This window comes from Ochlerotatus camptorhynchus, unplaced genomic scaffold (genome assembly GCF_037179485.1).
Source record: "Ochlerotatus camptorhynchus isolate MF236.1 unplaced genomic scaffold, CSIRO-AGI_Acam_v1.1 ptg000062l, whole genome shotgun sequence".
NCBI classification, from domain to species: Eukaryota; Metazoa; Arthropoda; class Insecta; order Diptera; family Culicidae; genus Ochlerotatus; species Ochlerotatus camptorhynchus.
Window position 1 is genome coordinate 10,915,084 of NW_027040552.1, and position 19,444 is coordinate 10,934,527.

At 42.2% G+C, this 19,444-nt stretch overlaps 2 protein-coding genes across 2 annotated transcripts in view; one reads left to right on the forward strand and one right to left on the reverse strand.

Moving 5' to 3' along the window:
• The window catches only part of Keap1, a 48,304-nt gene extending 31,495 nt beyond the window's left edge, over window positions 1-16,809 (forward strand). The window contains exons 2-5 of the mRNA XM_065239822.1: window positions 13,587-13,913; window positions 13,979-14,236; window positions 14,322-15,004; window positions 15,066-16,809. Of these exons, the coding sequence (XP_065095894.1) occupies window positions 13,611-13,913; window positions 13,979-14,236; window positions 14,322-15,004; window positions 15,066-16,380 (2,559 nt within the window). The 5' untranslated portion in view covers window positions 13,587-13,610 and the 3' untranslated portion in view covers window positions 16,381-16,809. The remainder of the gene's footprint in view (window positions 1-13,586; window positions 13,914-13,978; window positions 14,237-14,321; window positions 15,005-15,065) is intronic.
• Window positions 16,810-18,547: 1,738 nt separating this feature from the next.
• mRpS11 (mitochondrial ribosomal protein S11) lies at window positions 18,548-19,444 on the reverse strand. Its single transcript, XM_065239702.1, has 4 exons — window positions 19,199-19,444; window positions 18,903-19,134; window positions 18,771-18,836; window positions 18,548-18,700 (listed from the first exon to the last, which is right to left on the reverse strand). The coding sequence occupies exons 1-4, from the start codon at window positions 19,378-19,380 to the stop codon at window positions 18,593-18,595; spliced, it is 588 nt and encodes a 195-aa protein (XP_065095774.1). The 5' UTR covers window positions 19,381-19,444; the 3' UTR covers window positions 18,548-18,592.

Sequence of the window (19,444 nt, forward strand, 5' to 3'; positions counted from 1 at the left end):
TCCCTGAGTGGAACCAAAATTCCCTGAATATTCCAGGTTTTCCAGAAAAAATAAAATTCCCTGTAAATTACCGGTTTTCCAGGTTGTTCCAGGTAGTAGACACCCTGCCTACCTATCAACGCATCATCTCATGGACCGGGGATCTCTCAGAAAATCCCGGCAGCGTCGACTGGAATCGAGTCCAGGCTCTTTGGGATGAGAGGCAATCACGCTTACCACTACAGCACCGGTGTCGAATATTTGTGATCTACTGAATGAGATTCAGGAAAATCATCAAAAAAAATATTCTTAGAGAGACGAGGCAATTCTACGGAGACATACATTTTTTCAATTATTGAAATTTACTGAGAAAGGCTGAGTTCATTTATTGACTCGGTCACGTTGTTTTTTGACACTGTTGATTTGGAACTACACAGCAAAAAATTAATTTTGATATCACGTCAAAGTGGATGCACTTCAATTGTGTCAAAAATATGGTGTAATATTACTTGCCAAAAAGGACAAAATTATCATTAATACAGTGCATGAACTGACATTACGCTGCTTTTACTGCATTTGTTTATTTTTGTGACCATTAAAATTACATGAGAATTTCGACATGATTGATCCTCTTGGGTGTAATATTAAAATTTAAACTATAAAAGGCAGCTGCGAAGACAACATTAGTCAGATTTATAAAAACTAAGCTTACTGGAAAGGCTAGAGCCGCAGTTAATAAAAAAATATTGGCTGACAGATTTCCATAATTGTTTATAATTGGCCCTTTTCACGTTCATCTAGAAATTTATTTTCTCATCTGACATTCACTCCGTGGTATAATAGTCCATTTTACGAAATGATAGGAGCTTGTTTGCCTGCAGAATTTTATGATACAGTCGTACCTCGATATAAAGCAACATTACGTTATATCGAGTTACGTTATATCGAAGCAAAATTTTATTTTATTTTTATCGAAAATTGTTTATTGTAACCCAAAGATGACCCAATTTTTTTCTAGTCATCTAACAGGTTTACAAAACCTTTCTGTACGCAATGGTGACGTAGGACTACGTGGGATTATATGAAAAATGTTATTTGTTAACTGCAGAGCTCTTTAACAAATTTATGGTGGTCCTGAAAAGGATCGTTTTGTCGTGATGGTTGAGTAATGCTGAGCTACTATTGGGGTGTTCAACACAGATAAAGCTCGCGCGCTGTATGTTGTTTGGACGCACTTGGCCCACTGTGGCGCACGACGTGCAACTGAATCCGATCAGTAGCGGTGCGGCTTCTTCCTCTTTCTTCGATGAATCGAGGGCTGAAACCAAAAAATTCGGGCAGGCTTTCATTATGTACTGGAGAACGTCAAGCGCCGAAAGCACTGCTGCTGCTGTTGATGACGACCGGATACCACCACTCACCACACGCGGTGATTGAATAAACACCGTATGGCAAGACCGGAGTGAAATACATTTTTAAATCTGTGTTAGAGAAAGCGCTTTTTGCAGGTAATCGGTGATTATAATAGCATTATGATTATGATAGCAACAGTTGCACATTCGTGCAATTTTCAATAATGACCTGTTGAAAATTGACAAAGTGTTCATTTAACAGATTTGTAGATGACTTTCCAATCGATTGGCTTGTTTAGAATTAAAATCCATCAACTATGGACCGACTTATAACTGTTCAAAATCTTTCATAGTTTTGTTACATGTTCCATTTTGGGTTTTACACAACGTGTACCCCCATATAGAAATCACCGACGAAGTCCCACGTCAAAATTGCTGGATGTATTGAAATCGTCGAATGAAATATTTCCCATTATTGGTTTATTTCTCCATTTATAAACATTACATGGCTCATTTCCGATTTCATAATGAGACCCCCAATATAGTAAAGAAATACAGCCATACGTCAAGCTGTCTTTCTTTACTATATTGGGGGTCTCATTATCATTATCATAGTCAATGGAAATAAACGTAATGTTACTACTACTTCTGACACCACAGGTATTTGCTCACAAATGTTTCGGTCCTTGGATAACTACCTACGAGGATTGGGCGTGATGACGTGGTATGTCTGGCAGCGAGGTAAACGGACGTTAGCAACAATTTTAAATTTACTCTTTTGCAAAAAAAATTGGATGGCCTTGACAAGGGCCCTTTGGTTTATAGCGAATTTGTTTTTGATTCAGTTCCAACCTGGATCGGGAATCAAGATTATTTTTGTAACCTGGCTCGGGTTGAGGTTCGCACTGACAATAAGCTCGGGTTCGCACGGGTTGGAACTGGTTCCAACCTGGATAATAAACAAATTCGCTATTAGTTACACTTAAGTGTAGAAGGCTGATAATACTAGCAACGGGAGGTCTTTTGAGATGATGATGACACACTTAGTGTGGATTACACACAGGTTCGTATTCTTCTCGTAGCGGCGGGTTCGATCTTTGTCGTGGTTGGGGAATTCTGAGATCTTTAGGCACTTTCTTCACAGCTATGGTGAGCTAGTTTGATGTTGTTCGTCATGACGATAAGGCGCTTGATGACGGTGGCCCACAGTGATGTTTATCACGATGAGTAACTGCATAGTGACGGTGTGGCTTCTTCACTACTTCTCTGGCTGGAGCGCTCTTGTAGGCAACCTGGGTGCAAGCTGCTAGCGGGAGCCTATCCACCGGTCCGCAAATCGTGTGTTGGGTGATCGTCCGAAGTTCGAAAGGAAATGCGACTTCGGCTTGTTTCGTTTGGTAACAACTATATGATGTCTTTGTTAGGAAAGGCACCTTGTGTCTCTTGAAAACAACTTTTTTCGTGCGGACCCAGGCTTGCCTTCGCATACCAACAAAGAAAACAAACCATCCGTCATAGAGCTGGCTCCTCTCTCTCTCTCTCTCTCGGATAAAAATGATGTTTATTCAGTTAACCTTTGTATGAAAAATTCAATAATATTTTGTATAAAATAATTTAAAATGTATTTATAACGCTAATAATCTATTTTGAGTTGATATTTTTCAAGTTTTAGACTTAAAAAAAGTTACGTTATATCGAGGCGAAAGTTACGTTATATCGAGTTACGTTATATCGAGGTATGACGAGGTATGACGAGGATTAAATCCCGATCAACAGTGTCCGGCTGCTTTGATGTCGACATCAGAGTTATTCAACACGATGCTATGCAAACACTTCGCAGATCATCCAAACAGGGACGGTATGAAAAGTTAATCCGAGTTGGAGCTTACCGCCATCACAGTCGTTAGGTCAGGGGGTGAACTGATATAGCGGCGATGTGGCATCATACAACATGCCGCAGTCGTGTAGCGTGTGGCGAATGTTATTTTGACATGCTAGCAGAGGCCACATTGACTTAGGTAACCGCCTCCTGTCAAAGTGCATTCATAAGTTTAATCAGAAACGTCTCATCAAATGCTCTATGGACGAGTGCACGGATGGTTTTGAGTTCAGTCAGACGTTGAGTTTACTAATCATGAACACCAATGGAGGTAAGCTCTAACACGCATTAACTATTAATACCGTTCCTGATTGGAGGATCAGCCAAATGTTTGTTAAAGATAGTATCGATTAACATTGACGTCGACAATGAAACAGCCTGTCATTCGTTTTCGGGATTTAATCCGAGGATAATATCGGTTGGAGCAGAATTATGAACATTTGTGGTGATAAGCACCAACCGGTATTATCCTCGGATTAAATCCCGATCAAGAATATCAAGCTTCTTTGACATCGACATCAGAGTTCATCAACACGACTCTAAGCAAACATTTGGTATATCATCCAAACAGGGTTGAAATTAAAAGTGAATCCGAGGTAGACCTTAGCTCCATTGATGTTCATGATTAGCAAACATTGCCCGCCGCTTGTGTCACTTTTTTTTCCGAGAGAGTGAACTCAAATCCATCCGTGCACTCGTCCATACACATCATGTCTGTCGAAGGTATAAACGAATAATGCCGCCTACCGTACACTGAGGCAAATAAACTTAAGAATTCCTTAAGAACCACCTAAGATTTTTCGCTACAAGGATTTATTATTGAAATTATAAGTTTGACGTATGAAACATAATTCATACGTCACGAACCAAATTCATAATTCAGCTTATCAAACTAAAAAAAAGTATTATAAAATGGAGCAGACTGGATTCGAACCTTGAACGTTCAGATGATTGATCAACGCTTGAGGAATCGGATTGGCTAAAGGCGTATAATAACCACCGAATGTACTACGATAATCATTCATAAGTCGTTTTTATGGAATTCATAGGTGTCTTATGAAATGAAACTTAGTCAGGTTTATAAGCAAGGGGCTGGCAACCCTATATCAATCCTATATGTTTGACAGTAGGCAACATCATGGGCCTTATTTAAATACGGACCGCCTGACGCATACATGGTGAAAAGGGACGGAACATCGTGTTGTAAGCAGAAAGACAAGAGCAAATGATGGCATCAAAAACATGGCCGCCAGTCAGGCCCTTGTTCATATGTCATGCCTTATGGAATTTTTAAATTTATTTGCTTCAGTGTATACAATCACGATGCCCACAAATATAGGGTGACGAACCCTTTATTAGCCAAACAGGATCTTTGTCAAACAATAAAATAAATCACATAACCAGTGGAAAATATCCATGTGAATTTCACATAACTTTAATGTGATCCCATAATTGGAAATTGCACAACTTAATCACATGAACCTTATGTGTCAAATAAAATCTATATGATTATTTACATAGAATTTATTATGTTATGTGATATTCAGATAAAAATCCTTATCTTTGTTATTGGAAAAAAAATATTATGTGCGTTCCTAATAGAAACTCTGTGAAAACTTTTTTCAGTGTACAAAAATGATAAGGCCCCCGCGGCCCCCGTATCTGAATCAGACTGCCAATAAATACAATTTCCGATATCAGTGAAATGGTACGTAAGTTAGTTTCTTTCACGTCTGTCGGCAAAGTGCGACAAATGGAGAAATGCATGGCAGCATGACTTGCCGCTTCTTTTGTTGTTGCTGCTGTTAATTGATGAAACAAGACTAGCCAGGGTCAGGGGCTAGGTAGATATCAGCTACTTCAAACATGTATGATATGCTCGACCGCGCACATTAAATCGTCTCTCGTTTTTATTTTCGTTTCATCTAGATCTAGGGCAGTCATTCTTCGAGCATTGTTAGACATGGTTGATTAGTGTTAGAGGCTGGAAAAGATAACATTTGGATAAGAGTGTTTCACGAGGTTAATATTGAGAAGAGAACCTTGAGTAAAGAGACTTCAGTTAGGATTCGGGATGATATTTACGGTGAGTGTTTCTTCATTTGTTGTGCAATAATAAAGCATCAGGTAACACAATTAGAGCACAAAGTGATACCTAAGAGGAGGAGATTCCCTGTTATAAAAATTCTCGCGTTTCTATAATCAGACGCTGGTTTGACAGAAAATTGGTTCAAAAAAGGGGGGAGTGATACCAATCTTATCTCTGTCTCACTGTTTACTTCGCATTGGAGGTAGCAATATAATCTCTTTAATATTGTGTGTGGCAGGATCATTTCTCAAAAAGGGATTTTACCATCTGTTTTCTGTTTATGGCCGTACGACTGCGCCCATTGATTTAACACACGGCGGCTCTTTATCCAGGATTCGCTGCCATAAAATACTATCAAAGTTACACATCTGTGTATAATCCTTATGGGCGGAGTTGCATCGCGCTTATGAGCGGCGCGCTTCTACCGTAACCAAATGAGAATTTAACATAAGGCCGTTCGCAATCCTGTTGTATTTTATAAGGACTGTTTCAATTTGAAACTAGAACAGAAACGCACCTCTCGCAATGCTGAGTTGAAGTTTCATTATTCGAGCACTATTTTGCACCAGATTTGCAACTGCTCGACTATTCTGTTTTATTTCTGAGCGAGTTTGAAACACGAATGGAACTCTGTTTCAAATTTCTTTGGATGTGTTAGAGATGTTTCGAGAGCTTCACAAATAAAAACGGAGAATTTCATAGAGATCAGTAAAGTTTATGGAACTTGATGATTACAAACATCTTTTAGAACTGTGCGTTGCGCTGATCGTGTTGCAGTTTTATTTTTGACAGTTTCAAATTATAGAATTGACGAGTAGTTTGAAACAATTTTGAAACTCAGCATTGCGAACGGCCTAAGCGCGACAATATTTTGAAACTTATAAATCTAGCGTTCATAATCATAAGGGCTTAACTGCGATAATCGATTCTCTTCATCGATTTTCTCTTTTGTTAATAGCTCGACTAAGCGGCGTCGGTAGTGTAGTGGTAAGTGTGATTATCTCTCACCCCAGCAGGCCTGGGTACAATCTCAGTCGGCGCCGTGATTTTTTTTTTAGGAAAAAACGACTAAGTGCTTGTAAACAGTACCACTGAACTGTCAAAAAGGTTCAGCCGATTAACACTGAGTTCACACGTGACGTCACGCTGCAGTACTGGCGCATTCTGGCAACCATTTCTCGGCCCCAAATCGTGAATCTACCCACCCTCTTATCTATGATCCATTTATTTACGATATATCGAATGAAAATCTGCATCTAAACGAAGAGACCTTTTCCCTCCCCATTTTATTTGCACGGAGTCAGTGCCGAGTTTTGTCATAGAGTTCTCCAGATGCACAAAAGTTTGCGTGAGACCGCGCGCTACCTTTTTAAGTAGTTGTGATATCGCGATACCTTTTTGTTTCTTCTTCTTCTTCATTTTTATATATGGATGTTGGATTTTAGTGTTCGTGAGATTTACTTTTTACTGAGATCTCAGGAAAATGTCTATTTGTTAGCTAAATCTCAATAAAAATTGCATTATAACACACCATCGAATGGAAATGCTTTCGGCAACGTGGGGCTTTAGGTAGCGATGAAATGTCGCTAAAACTATTCCACAGCCGCAGACAGTAATGAGCAAAACCGGGCGCACATTTTTTGGCTGTAGATTTGAAGACATACTTCAAACCTCCGCGTACATCGTACGGGTTAAAGTCCGATTCAAAGTAAATAAGTGATCATAACTCAAGAATTAAACAACATACACGGTTGATCAAAACGTCAAACAAAAGGGTATTTATTCAGCTTTCAAACTATATATAACAAGTTATTACATTTCATCGTTTCGAACAAACTGTCGCACTTTACTTGTGATCGATGCCATCATGATCTGCACAGTCGCTGGTGACACTGTACCGGCGAACTTATTCCACTTTAAACGCATTTGTTGTGCATTTGTCACTTCTCTACCGCATCCTCGAAGTTGTCGCTTGACAATTGCCCAATATTTTTCAATCGGTCTGAACTCAGGGCAATTCGGAGGATTAATCTCTTTGGCGACGGAATTAACATTGTTTGCAGCATACCATTCTAGTACCTCCTTATGGTAGTGACAGCTGACTAGATCCGACCAAAACATAACGCTGGTCTTGTGTTGCCGAATGAAGGTTGGTTGGTTGGTTGTCTTTATTAAGGAGATTTTCAGCCAAACGCTGGTTCATCTCCGGGAACCCCTGAAGGGGTTTCCCCAAATTACAGAGTTAAAAAATTGAAAAAAGTGTCCGGAGGGGGCATTTCTGAAAGATGGGGGAGGCTCCAGAAGGGAGTCCCTTTAATTTGGAATACTTATGTTATACAGAGTGATATCTAAGATACGGTCGTGGTGTGGTGTACAGGTAGTTGTCCTCATAGTCGGAGTTGAGGGTATGACAGTATGCATCATTGAGGGGTCCGCTTTCGGAGGTAATGTCTCGGTCGGCTGTAGTCATATTCGAGAGAACAGGCCTGCCTCGCGGAGGAAAGCCAGTAGTGCCGCTGAGCGGCAAGGATCTTCACTGAGGGCGTATCGGATGCTGCCGGGGATGTCGAACAAGTTTCTAGCTCCTTGGTATTGCGGGCAGTGGCATATAAAGTGTTCCACCGAATGGTGGATCTGGCACAGTGGACAGGGTCGGTGGAATTCGCCATTTCCCGTTATGTTGTGTGAGATACGGGTGTGTCCTGACCTAAGCCTGGAGATCACTACTTGAGAGCGGTGGTCAGGTAAGTCCTCCCAGCGGCGTGTCTCATCTTTAATTTTACGGATGAACAGATTTCGTGAGTCCAGCCAGTCCTGCCTCCAAGACTCCCATGTAATTTTGGAAAGCCAGCTTTTCAGATCCGGGCCTGGAACTTTTCTTGTTAACTTGCTCATTTGTCGACCTGAAGATGCGAGGTGGTCAGCTTCGACGTTACCCTGGATCCCACAGTGACCGGGTATCCAGGCGACGGTGGTGTTTGGTGGAACAGACCGGATGATGGCTTGGATCCACGGGTGTGTGGCGTGCTCGGCGTCAAGGGCGGCTACCACGCTGGCGGAAGCCGAATGAAGGGTAAAATCCGCTTTTTCAGACACTCTTCAATGTAAACCTTCGACGTCATTGTGTGAGATGTGATGAATACCTTGGTTATAAGGCCACAACTGCAGATACCTGGAAGGGACATCCCCACGACCAGTTGCCAGGTAAAATTTTCGTCCGGGGATTTGTTTATAATCCATTTTGACATATGTTTCGTCATCCATTAAAATACAGCCATCAAATTTCGTTAAAACTCGTTCGTATAGTAATCGTGCTCGCTTGTGACTTGTGGCCACTAAATTATGTTTCAGAGAGCGATTCGGATGTTTACTGGCACACAAAGACTTATATCCTTCTCTTGAAAGGATGTTACGCACGGTGGAAAAGTTGGAATCGTATTTCTTTGCCAAATCACGTATGGAGACACCTGGGTTGCTTTTCACGTACCTCAACACCTTTCTCCTCAGCTCTTTGTGCCTAGTGCTACTTTTATGATAGATGCGCTGTGCTCTATCCACACTCAGGGTATCCTTGTAACGTTTGATTACAAGACTCACCGTTGACTTTGGGAATTTTAACACTTGTGCTATTTTTGAGGCAGACCACGAAGGGTTCTCTAGATGTTTGTGCACAATTAATTTTCTTTGCTCAAGTTCCATGATCCGTAATTTCGGGATGCGTCGATCAATCGAGAAAAACTTTTCACCAATTTCTTCGTCAATAAAACATCAACAAATGCCTATCAAACGTTTTTTGTTCCAACCACCAGGGGTGCGGTGGTGTATTAAACCGTGCGTCCAGATTTACTTTGAATCGAGCTTTAGGCAAAAGGTGTGCGTTTGACTTTGTACTGTACTTGTACGGCCCTTCGCTCATTTTTAACTTCTATTCAATTTTCATACTGCCGTACTCTAACGGAAATATCTACCCACCCTCTTCTAAAGACCATTCTCTAGCTAATAAACTAACACACTAAAGCTTCATGTTAGATAGCATTTCCAACCAACTCTGAAAATTACAAACTTCGCATATGAAGTAACATAAAAACACTTTTAATGTAAATGTGTATGTTTATCACTGACTGCATTTTCAATGACAAATTACATAAAGATCATTTTCATTTCGTGATAGTGACGACAGCTGTCAAAATCGTCGTGAACGGTTGATATTTTACAACTCTGGCAAGGAGACGTCCGTCACACAATATTTTCACCATAATGATGGTGACAGAGAGTCACCTCACCTCACTCGCCGGACAGTAGAGGAGTTGGTTATAAATATTCTAGCGAGGGCTTTGCCCTCTCATAGTTACACTATTACACCTATTACTTATTTAGAACGGATCTATTCAATACGAAATGTTTACGTTTCTACATTCTTCCGATTATTGGAACATTTTCTGTACTGCAAATTAAAATGGGGTTATGGGAACCATTTTCAACCCATGGTCCTAATTTAGTTTCATCACTAAAAAGCGTAACTGGAGTAAATTGTGTCTTACTTTTCTATGTCAGCGAAGCATCTTGATTCAAAGACTTTATCCCCTGACGAGAATAGATGAAAGTATTGCCAAAGCCGTCATTTACCCTAGTGGATTTTTGATGGCATGAATCTCTAAAACTGCAGAGGTTTTGTTTAAGAAGTTGTAAGCATACGAAATGATTACCTACCGACTTCGGCATTTTTGACGTAGGACTACGTCTTTGATTTCTATATGGGGGTACACTTTGTGAAAACCGAAAATGGAACATGTAACAATTTACGAAAGATTTTGAACGTTAATAACTCAGCTGCCCCTGGTCCAATTTCAATAATTTTATCACCAATCGATCAGCAATATGGCTACGCATCGATAACAATGCTTCCGAATGTTGATTTTCAACAAGAAACTATTGAAAATCTGGTAAATGTCCAGCATTGTCCAAAAGCGTCGAATTAACTAACAAATCCACCAATTACCTACATGCATATGCTGCTTCCCCAGCACAGTCGTCAGAGAGTAGTAAGTAGACGAAACAAGTCTGAGTGGCATTCGTCTCCAATCCTCGGGCACGTGCGAATAGGGAGGATGGAATTGCGCAATATGTTGCACACTCATCGCCATATTCAGAACCAAACGCAAATTCTTCGAGATAATTACCATCCGTCGTCTGGCTTTCCGTGGCGGTGTCTGACGTATCTCCGGTCTGATTTACGAGGTGTGCTGAAGATGTTCCTGAAAAATGAGATCCGTGATGCTGTCACCTTCACTAAACACGCCAAGCGTAAGCGGCCATGGATTTCATCTACGTTTTGAAGTGACAGAGACGCACTCTGTTTGGTTTCGGAGGTTAAATCATCACCAACTTTGGCAACAAAACGGCTCTTTTCAGGGCCACCAAGCTTATTACAGTAAAGAGAAGGAATAGAATTCATCTGCCTGTTTGTCCATATTCAGAACCAACGATCACACAAAATGCTCATGTAATCAAACTGGAACCAGGGGTACACATTATTTTGATCAACCTTGATCAACTTTGAATCGCCACGGCCGGATATTTTCGATGAAAGAAGCTACAATCTAGCATCTAATGCGACGAAGACGGCAGAAAACATTTGTGAAGCCGAGTTATTTACGAAAGAGAGTGTCGATGAAGAGAATTGATCAATGTAGATAGGACCTATTGAAAAGTGACCGGAGATTTGTTTTCCGTACTGAGCTCCAATGCTACCGACGCCAGGGAGGCAGCTCCCACATCTGGACCCTACCAATCGACCCATCAACTTAACCGAGGACCAACGGCTTTGCTTCCCGAAGGAAGGCGTGATCAGAGATGTTATGCCTTAGAACATGCCGGTGGCGCCGACTGAGCTTGGACCCAGGCCTCCTGGGGTGAGAGGTAATCACGCTAACCACGGGCGCCGATATCTTTCAAGGTGATATCACGGCGAATGAGATCGACCCAAATTTGAGTTTAGTTATCTCAGAAATAAGAAATGAAGTGCAGGTACTCAGCGATGAGTAAATTTGCCTCATGTTTTCCCAGGTTTTTCCAGGGAAAAATTCCCGAATTTGAAAAAAGTAAAAATTGGATTCACTCAGTCTATAGGTACTACTCCGAGACTGAATAAAATTTTCGTCAATTTCCTCATTTTCTGGCAGATTTTTTAGGTTTACCACAGGAAATCATGAGACAAATTTACTCATCGCTAAGTTCCTGCACTTTTGGCAATTATGAGTGAACTAAACTCAAATTTGGATCGTTCTCATTCGCCGTGTACGCAAAAGGAAAAGAGTCAGCGTCGCTACTTGATAGCAAACTACTCATAATGGGAGGAGTCTTTGTAGCTTTGATACCACTTGGTTGCACATCATTCTGCTTTAACCTGAAAAGACATAAAAGAGCGCTGCTGTATGGCATTAGCTCATTTTCGCTTCGGGCGGCGTGGTGAACAGCAATATCAGCAGTAGGAAGGTGGTGGCTAGTCCACTCTTCTACAATTGACTGGTCGTGGCAAAGGAGGTGCCAAGCGTCATCGCAAAGTTCTTCGAGATAACTGCCATCGGTCGTCTGGCTCGCCGTGGTGGTGTCAAACGTATCTCCGGTCTGATCTACGAGGTGTGCTGAAGGTGTTCCTGGAAAATGAGGTCCGTGTTGCAGTCACCTAATCTGAACACGCCAAGCGTAAGTGGCCATGGATGTGCTCTTCAATAAAACGGCCCTTTTCAGGGCCATCAAGCTTACATCAGTAAAGAGTTGGAATAGAATTTATCTGTGCTTGTTTGTCAATATTCAGAATCACAAGCCCCCAACAACCACACAAAATGCTCTCTAGAGTTGTAATCTTGTACCCAACCTTGGAAGCAGGGGTGCAAGTGATTTTGATTGATTCTCTTGAAAAAAAAAATTACTACAAATTTGGTACGCCTACAATTCAAGAACGGAAAGAGTTGAAATAATAGATAATTGATCAATTAAAAGAACTAAATGCTGTTCACATTTATTCCGTCCACTAGCGGTCCTACGTCAAGCTTCCGTTCGTGCCCCTAGGCACAGACCCTTCTACTTTTTTTTACTGAATGTAGAACTGTTCGGTAAAGTCCAGACTTTTGTATTTTATTAGTTTTAAAGCTTTCAAACAATGAATATTCCACTACAATGTCAAGATTCAATTATTTGAACAACGCTCAACATGCTTTGAAAAAAAAATATATGAGGCAAATAGGTTTTAAAATGAAGGTCAACGTTTAATTGCTGAGTATCTGAAAATAAGAACTATTGGAAAAAAAGGCTGCTCTAGAAAGAGAGAAAGTGAAAACCTTTTTTGTTGGTCAGAATGTAAACAAAGCAGATTTTGGCGGCAATGAGCGGTAACAGTAGCATGCGCAAAAATTGGTACACATTGAAAAAAAAAACGAAAATTGGAACCTTTATCAACACTGAACCACAAGTCACATTTTAGAAAACATAACAAGGTCATTACATTAGACGGCTACTAGTAAACGCACGTAACAACCCAAACAAAAATACGAACAATACGACAATAACTTAATGTTGTTTGCGATGATGCCAATTGCACAGCTTTGTTTCTGGGTAATTTTATCTACCGCTCTTCTCAGGATTCCCCACATGTGCCCCGTAGGTAATCGCACATCGTCAGAATGACTAAGCATCTCGCCGAGCGACCCGTCGTCGTGATAAGATTAGTGTTGTATACCAACACACAACACAACTGGAGGTAATAGACACCTCCCCACATTCCTTTGCGTTCCAAATCGGATTGCACCGCTTTCATGTAGGTGTTTAGTCTTCAGGAGCATGAATTAGAATAGGTATCCAACTCTCCTCATCCGTTGTACCTTTTGTAGTACATAGATACATGCTGGGCTGGTACTCGAGGAATGTAAAATACTTCACAACTCTGTAGCCGGAGTCAGTATACCGCACCGTTCGACGTTTACAATGCTAATTTACTTGCAATTATAAATTGTTACTGATAAGTGGCACAATTTCTATTTAATTACTGGCGCGATTGGCGCAAATCGGGAAATCGTGGGACGAGATGCATATGTTTTGTTGGGTGAGCTTCGGGTATCTAAATAATTTACGAATGTTGGAAGGTGCAAGGGTGGGAACATAATAATTTACCATCCTAAATCAGAGCATTTGTTGTAGTCATGGAATTCTACCTGAAGAAGTTCGGTCTCATATATTTTGTATATTTCCTGAATCCGTTGAAGTTTCAAAATCGTTACTATCGTTACAGAGTTCGGTGCCAGAGCCGTTGGCAATGGAGACCGCAACGGACTTCATCGATCATCTGAGTGATCCGGAAGGGGCTGGCGACGGGTGCTCGCAGTCCCGGGAGGAGCTAGGCGATATGACTTTCTTCATGTCGAACTACGCCAAGGAAGCACTTAAGATGATGTTCATGATGCGTTCTCACCACATGCTGACTGACGTGACGCTGGAAATAGAGCAGGAAACTTTCCACGCACACAAGGTGGTCCTCTCAGCGGCGAGTCCCTACTTCAAGGCCATGTTCACCGGTGGGCTTAAGGAGTGTGAAATGTCACGGGTCAAACTGCAAGGGGTAGGTTCGGGGGAGTTGCCACACTCGATACGATTACTAATCCAAATGTATTTTGTCCGATACAGGTTTGTCCAACGGCGATGGCCCGAATCTTGTTCTTCATGTACACCGGTCACATAAGGGTGACCGAGGTAACGGTGTGCCAACTACTGCCGGCCGCTACCATGTTCCAGGTGCCAAACGTAATAGAGGCGTGCTGTGCCTTCCTGGAGCGCCAGCTCGATCCGACCAATGCGATTGGTATTGCGAACTTTGCCGAGCAGCACGGTTGCATAACGCTCCGGCAAAAAGCCAACCAGTTCATTGAACGAAACTTTACCAAAGTAAGTAACTACACATTTTAACCACATCAGATCATCGCACACAAATCCCGCAATTCTAATCATCTACATTTGTTTACCGCTACAGATCTGCCACGAGGAGGAATTCCTGCAACTATCTGTGATGCAACTAATTTGTTTGATAAGGAAAGACGAACTGAACGTACAAGGCGAACGGGATGTATACGACGCTGTACTGAAGTGGGTTCGGTACGACGAAGACAACCGGTACCCGAAAATGGAACACATTCTCTACGCCGTACGTTGCCAGCTGCTAACGCCAAGCTTTCTCAAAGAACAAATGAAAACCTGCGACGTGCTCCAGCGGGTACCTGCTTGTCGCGAATACCTTGCGAAAATTTTCGAAGATCTTACCCTCCACAAACGACCGTCCGTGAAGGAACGCAAGCCGAACACAACTCGAATGATTTTTGTGGCCGGCGGATACTTCAGACATTCCCTCGACATGCTGGAAGGCTACAACGTGGATGACAATGTATGGATCACGCTTCCCAAGCTAACGGTTCCGAGATCAGGGCTTGGTGCAGCCTTTCTCAAGGGTACATTCTATGCCGTCGGTGGACGTAACAATTCGCCAGGATCATCTTACGATTCCGATTGGGTTGACCGGTACAATCCGATATCGGAGACGTGGCGACCTTGTTCACCGATGTCCGTTCCGCGAAACCGAGTCGGAGTGGCTGTAATGGACGAACTGCTGTACGCTGTCGGCGGTTCGGCAGGGTCGGAGTATCATAATACGGTGGAATAGTAAGTACACTTTGACTGTTCGGTACGAAAAATTACTTAGCATGATTTCTTTTTCCAATAGCTACGATCCGGAACTAGATAAATGGACCTTGGTTCAACCGATGCACTCAAAACGATTGGGCGTTGGCGTTGCCGTAGTCAACAGGTTACTGTACGCCATTGGAGGATTCGACGGCAGGGAACGGCTACCGACTGTAGAATGTTATCATCCGGAAAATAATGAATGGACAATTATACCGGCGATGAAGTTTGGTCGTTCCGGGGCAGGAGTGGCAGCTCTATATCAGCACATCTACGTTGTGGGTGGATTCGATGGGACGCGGCAGTTAGAGTCGGTTGAGCGGTACGATACGGAACTACAGACGTGGGAACTGGTTGCACCAATCAAAATCGCCAGAAGTGCCTTGTCGTTGACGGTTCTGGATGGGAAACTGTACGCCATGGGAGGATACGATGGGCAGAACTTTTTAGCCATCGTAGAAGTTTACGACCCTGTTAGTAATAAATGGCAGGAGGGCACATCGCTTACCTCTGGGAGAAGCGGCCATGCTTCCGCGGTAATCTACGCACCGTCGTGTATTTCCAATTATATGGAACATCTTAACATAGCCGGTGACTCTAAAGGGCGTAAAGGTGAACGAGGAAACGACGGAGACAGTGGCTTTGGATCGAACGGTGGTATTCAGACGATGGAATGTGAAGCTTCTACCTCCCGAGGAACATTAGTTGGAAGTGATGGGGCGCGCACTCACAACTTGAATGAGATGACAATCGAGGAGCCACCAATCAGCTCCTACAGCGACTGCGAACTGATGAAAACGCTCTGCAGTAAGGCCCCTTGTAATTGTTCCAACGTTCCTGTCGAAAGTTTCAAATGTAGTGCTGAAAAATTTGCTGTCCAAAGTGATTCTAGTCAAAGTGATGAAAGCGAAGTAGATGTCGTGGGAAAGTCAGTTCCCGTCGTAGAGGGTGCCCCACCAACCGTGGTATCAACTTATCCGAAGAAAAACACCTCAGATTACATACCTGCCTGCAATAATGACAATAACAAGCCAAACCCTATACAGCCGGAAATTTGCGATAGTCTCGTGGGGAAGAAATGCAAGAGAAAGGTGAAAAGAAAAGCATCAAACGGTTGGAACGAGGACAACTGCGCTTTGCTTCGCCTCAAGAAGCAAATCACCTGTTTCGTATCGTCTATAGTGTCTCCTTCTACGGCCAACCATTGCCTTACCAATGGCGAATGCTCGTTTCCGCGCTCACAACCAAATAAGCCACCGCCCAGTGTTCAATTTACCAATGATGAACTGGACAACCAACCTCCGGAGAACCGCTTGCATCCGCCTAGCGAACCGGACTTCCACTCAATGCCTTGACGACAGGCGATCTTAGATCTTGCAACTCCCGTAATGATCCATCTGACTTAGTTCAAATCAAAAACAAAAGCTGACAAACAATAGAAAAATTGTGCATTCCTCTCCTGCTAAATTGTGTTAAGTAGTAAATTATTTCCTATAGCTTGTGAATCGGATACCTAGCAGCAGGTACTAAAGGGAGAAATCGACTGATTTTTTTCCGTCGTCGAATTAGACCTTAAGCATCAGGTAGGACTTTTGCACGTAACATGGTAGAATTTATACTATGTATGAATTCACGTAAAGTTATCTAACAGCAAACGAAAAGCCTATTGACAAGGTGTACAGAAATCCTATTTAATCAAATGATGAATCCTCTAGCCAGGGGCAGAATTTGTTAAAGTGTCATACATGTAAATATTTCATAAGGAAAATTTTATACCACTAATGGCGGACAAAGATATCAAATATACCTAATTATGATGAATTTAAAACAAAATAGTATCAATTCTTTAATTTTCGAACCCACTGGATCTTGCTTGTTTTAATTGCCTGAACGTGTACGGAAAGCGACGCGACCGCAATTCTTATTCAAAAGAAATCGAAGAATTACCACTACTACACCAAATTCCAAGATCGATCGAACTAGAGAACAATATAGAGCTGTCTGGCAGAGATCTTAAAAAGGAATCCAAGTTGCCTGTTAGCGTTAGCTATGATATCCGTGTAATATAGATCACGAACGTTGTCCACACGCTGCAGAGGCTGGTTATCAATCGTATAATTGAATGCAATAGGTTTTAGCTTGCGATGGAAAGTGATGATATTGCATTTTTGAACACTCAACGTGAGATTCCTAGAGCACAACTCTTCGAAACTATCGATCAGCTGCTGCAACTGCAAGCAATCAGTGAAGCATCGCACAACCACGTACATCTTGACATCGTCTGCGTAGAATGACCGGCAGCCAGTTGAAAGTATCAAACCGATTTCGTTAATGAATATCAAGAATAGCAGCGGTCCCAAATTGCTGCCTTGAGAAACGCCTGAGTTGTTTGAATTTTTTTTTTTAGTAAGATACGATTCAAACCAACGAGTGAGTCCTTGAGAGACACCGAACTTCTCGAGTTTGGCAAGTAGAATGGCCTTATCAACCTGGTCGCAAGCAGCCTTAAGATTCGTGTATACGACGTCCAGCTGTGCTCGTCGGGTTAATATTCCGTAGGCTAAGGGAAATGAAAGGAGCGAAGATTTCCAACGAGAAGGAAATAATACCTAGTTGTAATGAAATATTGAAAACTCTGTTGATCATCTTTTGAGTATGGACGATGGAATGCCGTCAGGCCCAACAGCGTTCGAGAATTTCAGCTTCTGTATGGCAGAGTCGACGAGGTCCAATGTGACCGTGAAAATATCAAAACTGAACACGTCACTGGGATTATCTCCGATCCCTTCAGCAACTAGAGCTTCTATGGAGAGTTGGGTTAAATAATTATCTTATTAAAAAAAACTATTGTTGTCTTTTCCGAACAGGTCAGTAAATGGTAAGTTAATGAAGGTAATATAAAATGATAGTATTATATTCTCATATTCTACATATTTTCATATAAACATTTACATTCATTGGGTAGGATGGCGCGCTGCCTGATTGAAACGATTTGGATGAGGAGAGTGGAATTGCCAACTCCCTGTTGTTAACATTTCGTGAATTGAAGGTGGGTTCATCTCCCCTCTCATTGGAGGGGAGAACATTTCTATCATTGGAAGGAGATTCTTCTTGTTCATGTGGATCACGCGTAAGTGTCTCTGCTTACGGGTTCACCCTCCGTTTTTGGTCCTTCATACAATGGTAAATTGAATATAACCAGGCATCGTACTTGATCAAGTCATACGTGGTGGACATTCCACTGTCTAATGGCTGTGCCCTGCAACAACCAACAAGGGAAGTAAAGCCTTTGGTCCCCGGTTCATGAGTTGATGAATCGATAGGTAGGGTCCAGATGTGGGAGCTGCCTCCCTGGCGTCGGTAGCATTGGAAAGCAAAGGAAAAGAAAGGGGGAAGGGGGGGCGAGCTTGCGTTACTTATTATTACATAAGGGTTTATGGGAATTAAAAATCTACTGTCTAATCGGCTTTCGAGATGTTTTAGAATTTATAAGAACGCGCAAAATAATATTCACATCGACGCTAGATTATTCTCCAGAACGTAAATAAACAGATTAACCAATACCTTTTACAATTTTCGCTGCTTCCGAGGCCGTGGTGGATTCCACGATACTGGCGTCGTATCGGTGATGGATACAATATTCATTCCAGCCATTTCCAATCCTTTGATAGCCGACTGAAGAGCACATAGTGTTCGTCATTTCTAATGTAATCACACAAACTGATTCTTCAAAAATATAACTTACCATTCGTCCCGGTCCAAGCCCTCGAACTGTCACCCGTACGCTTTTGTAGCCACGTTCAATTGCTTTCTGTAAATCAAATACGTTTCCAACGGGGTCACACAACTAGAAAAGCGTCATCCGAATTCAACATACCGTGCAAATGCTGATGGCAGTGGCTTGCGCTGCAATATTCGTACCCTTGCGGGTGTTTTTGAAGCCTTCAATCCCACAGGACCGAATAAACTGCGGCACTCCTTTGGCGTCACATATCGTGATGATGGTGTTGTTAGGTGAAACTCTAATGTTGCAGATTGGAATCTCGTTGAATGGCATTCCGTTGAACAGGGTGGTCGGCGTGTTGGCATCCGGGAAGAGACGCTCTTTTCTGCAGTGATTTAAAAAAATGAACCATAATAATTGGAAATTTTTAAGTAACACCGAATACTTACTTGGTAATCAGGGAATCGATGTCGATGGTTCGCTCGCCCACCGTGCCTTCGTCTTTGCCGGGTAGAGAAGCGAGCATGGCCTTGCGATCTTCCACCTTCAGCAAAGCCGCACTTTGATAAATGGTTCGCTTGGGAACCACCCGCAACACATTGGTCAACTTTTGTAGACTTTTCAGGAACATTATTTATTGATTTTCAGGGATTTTCAACTAAAAATCCTACACAATTTGCAGCTAAACCGAAGGA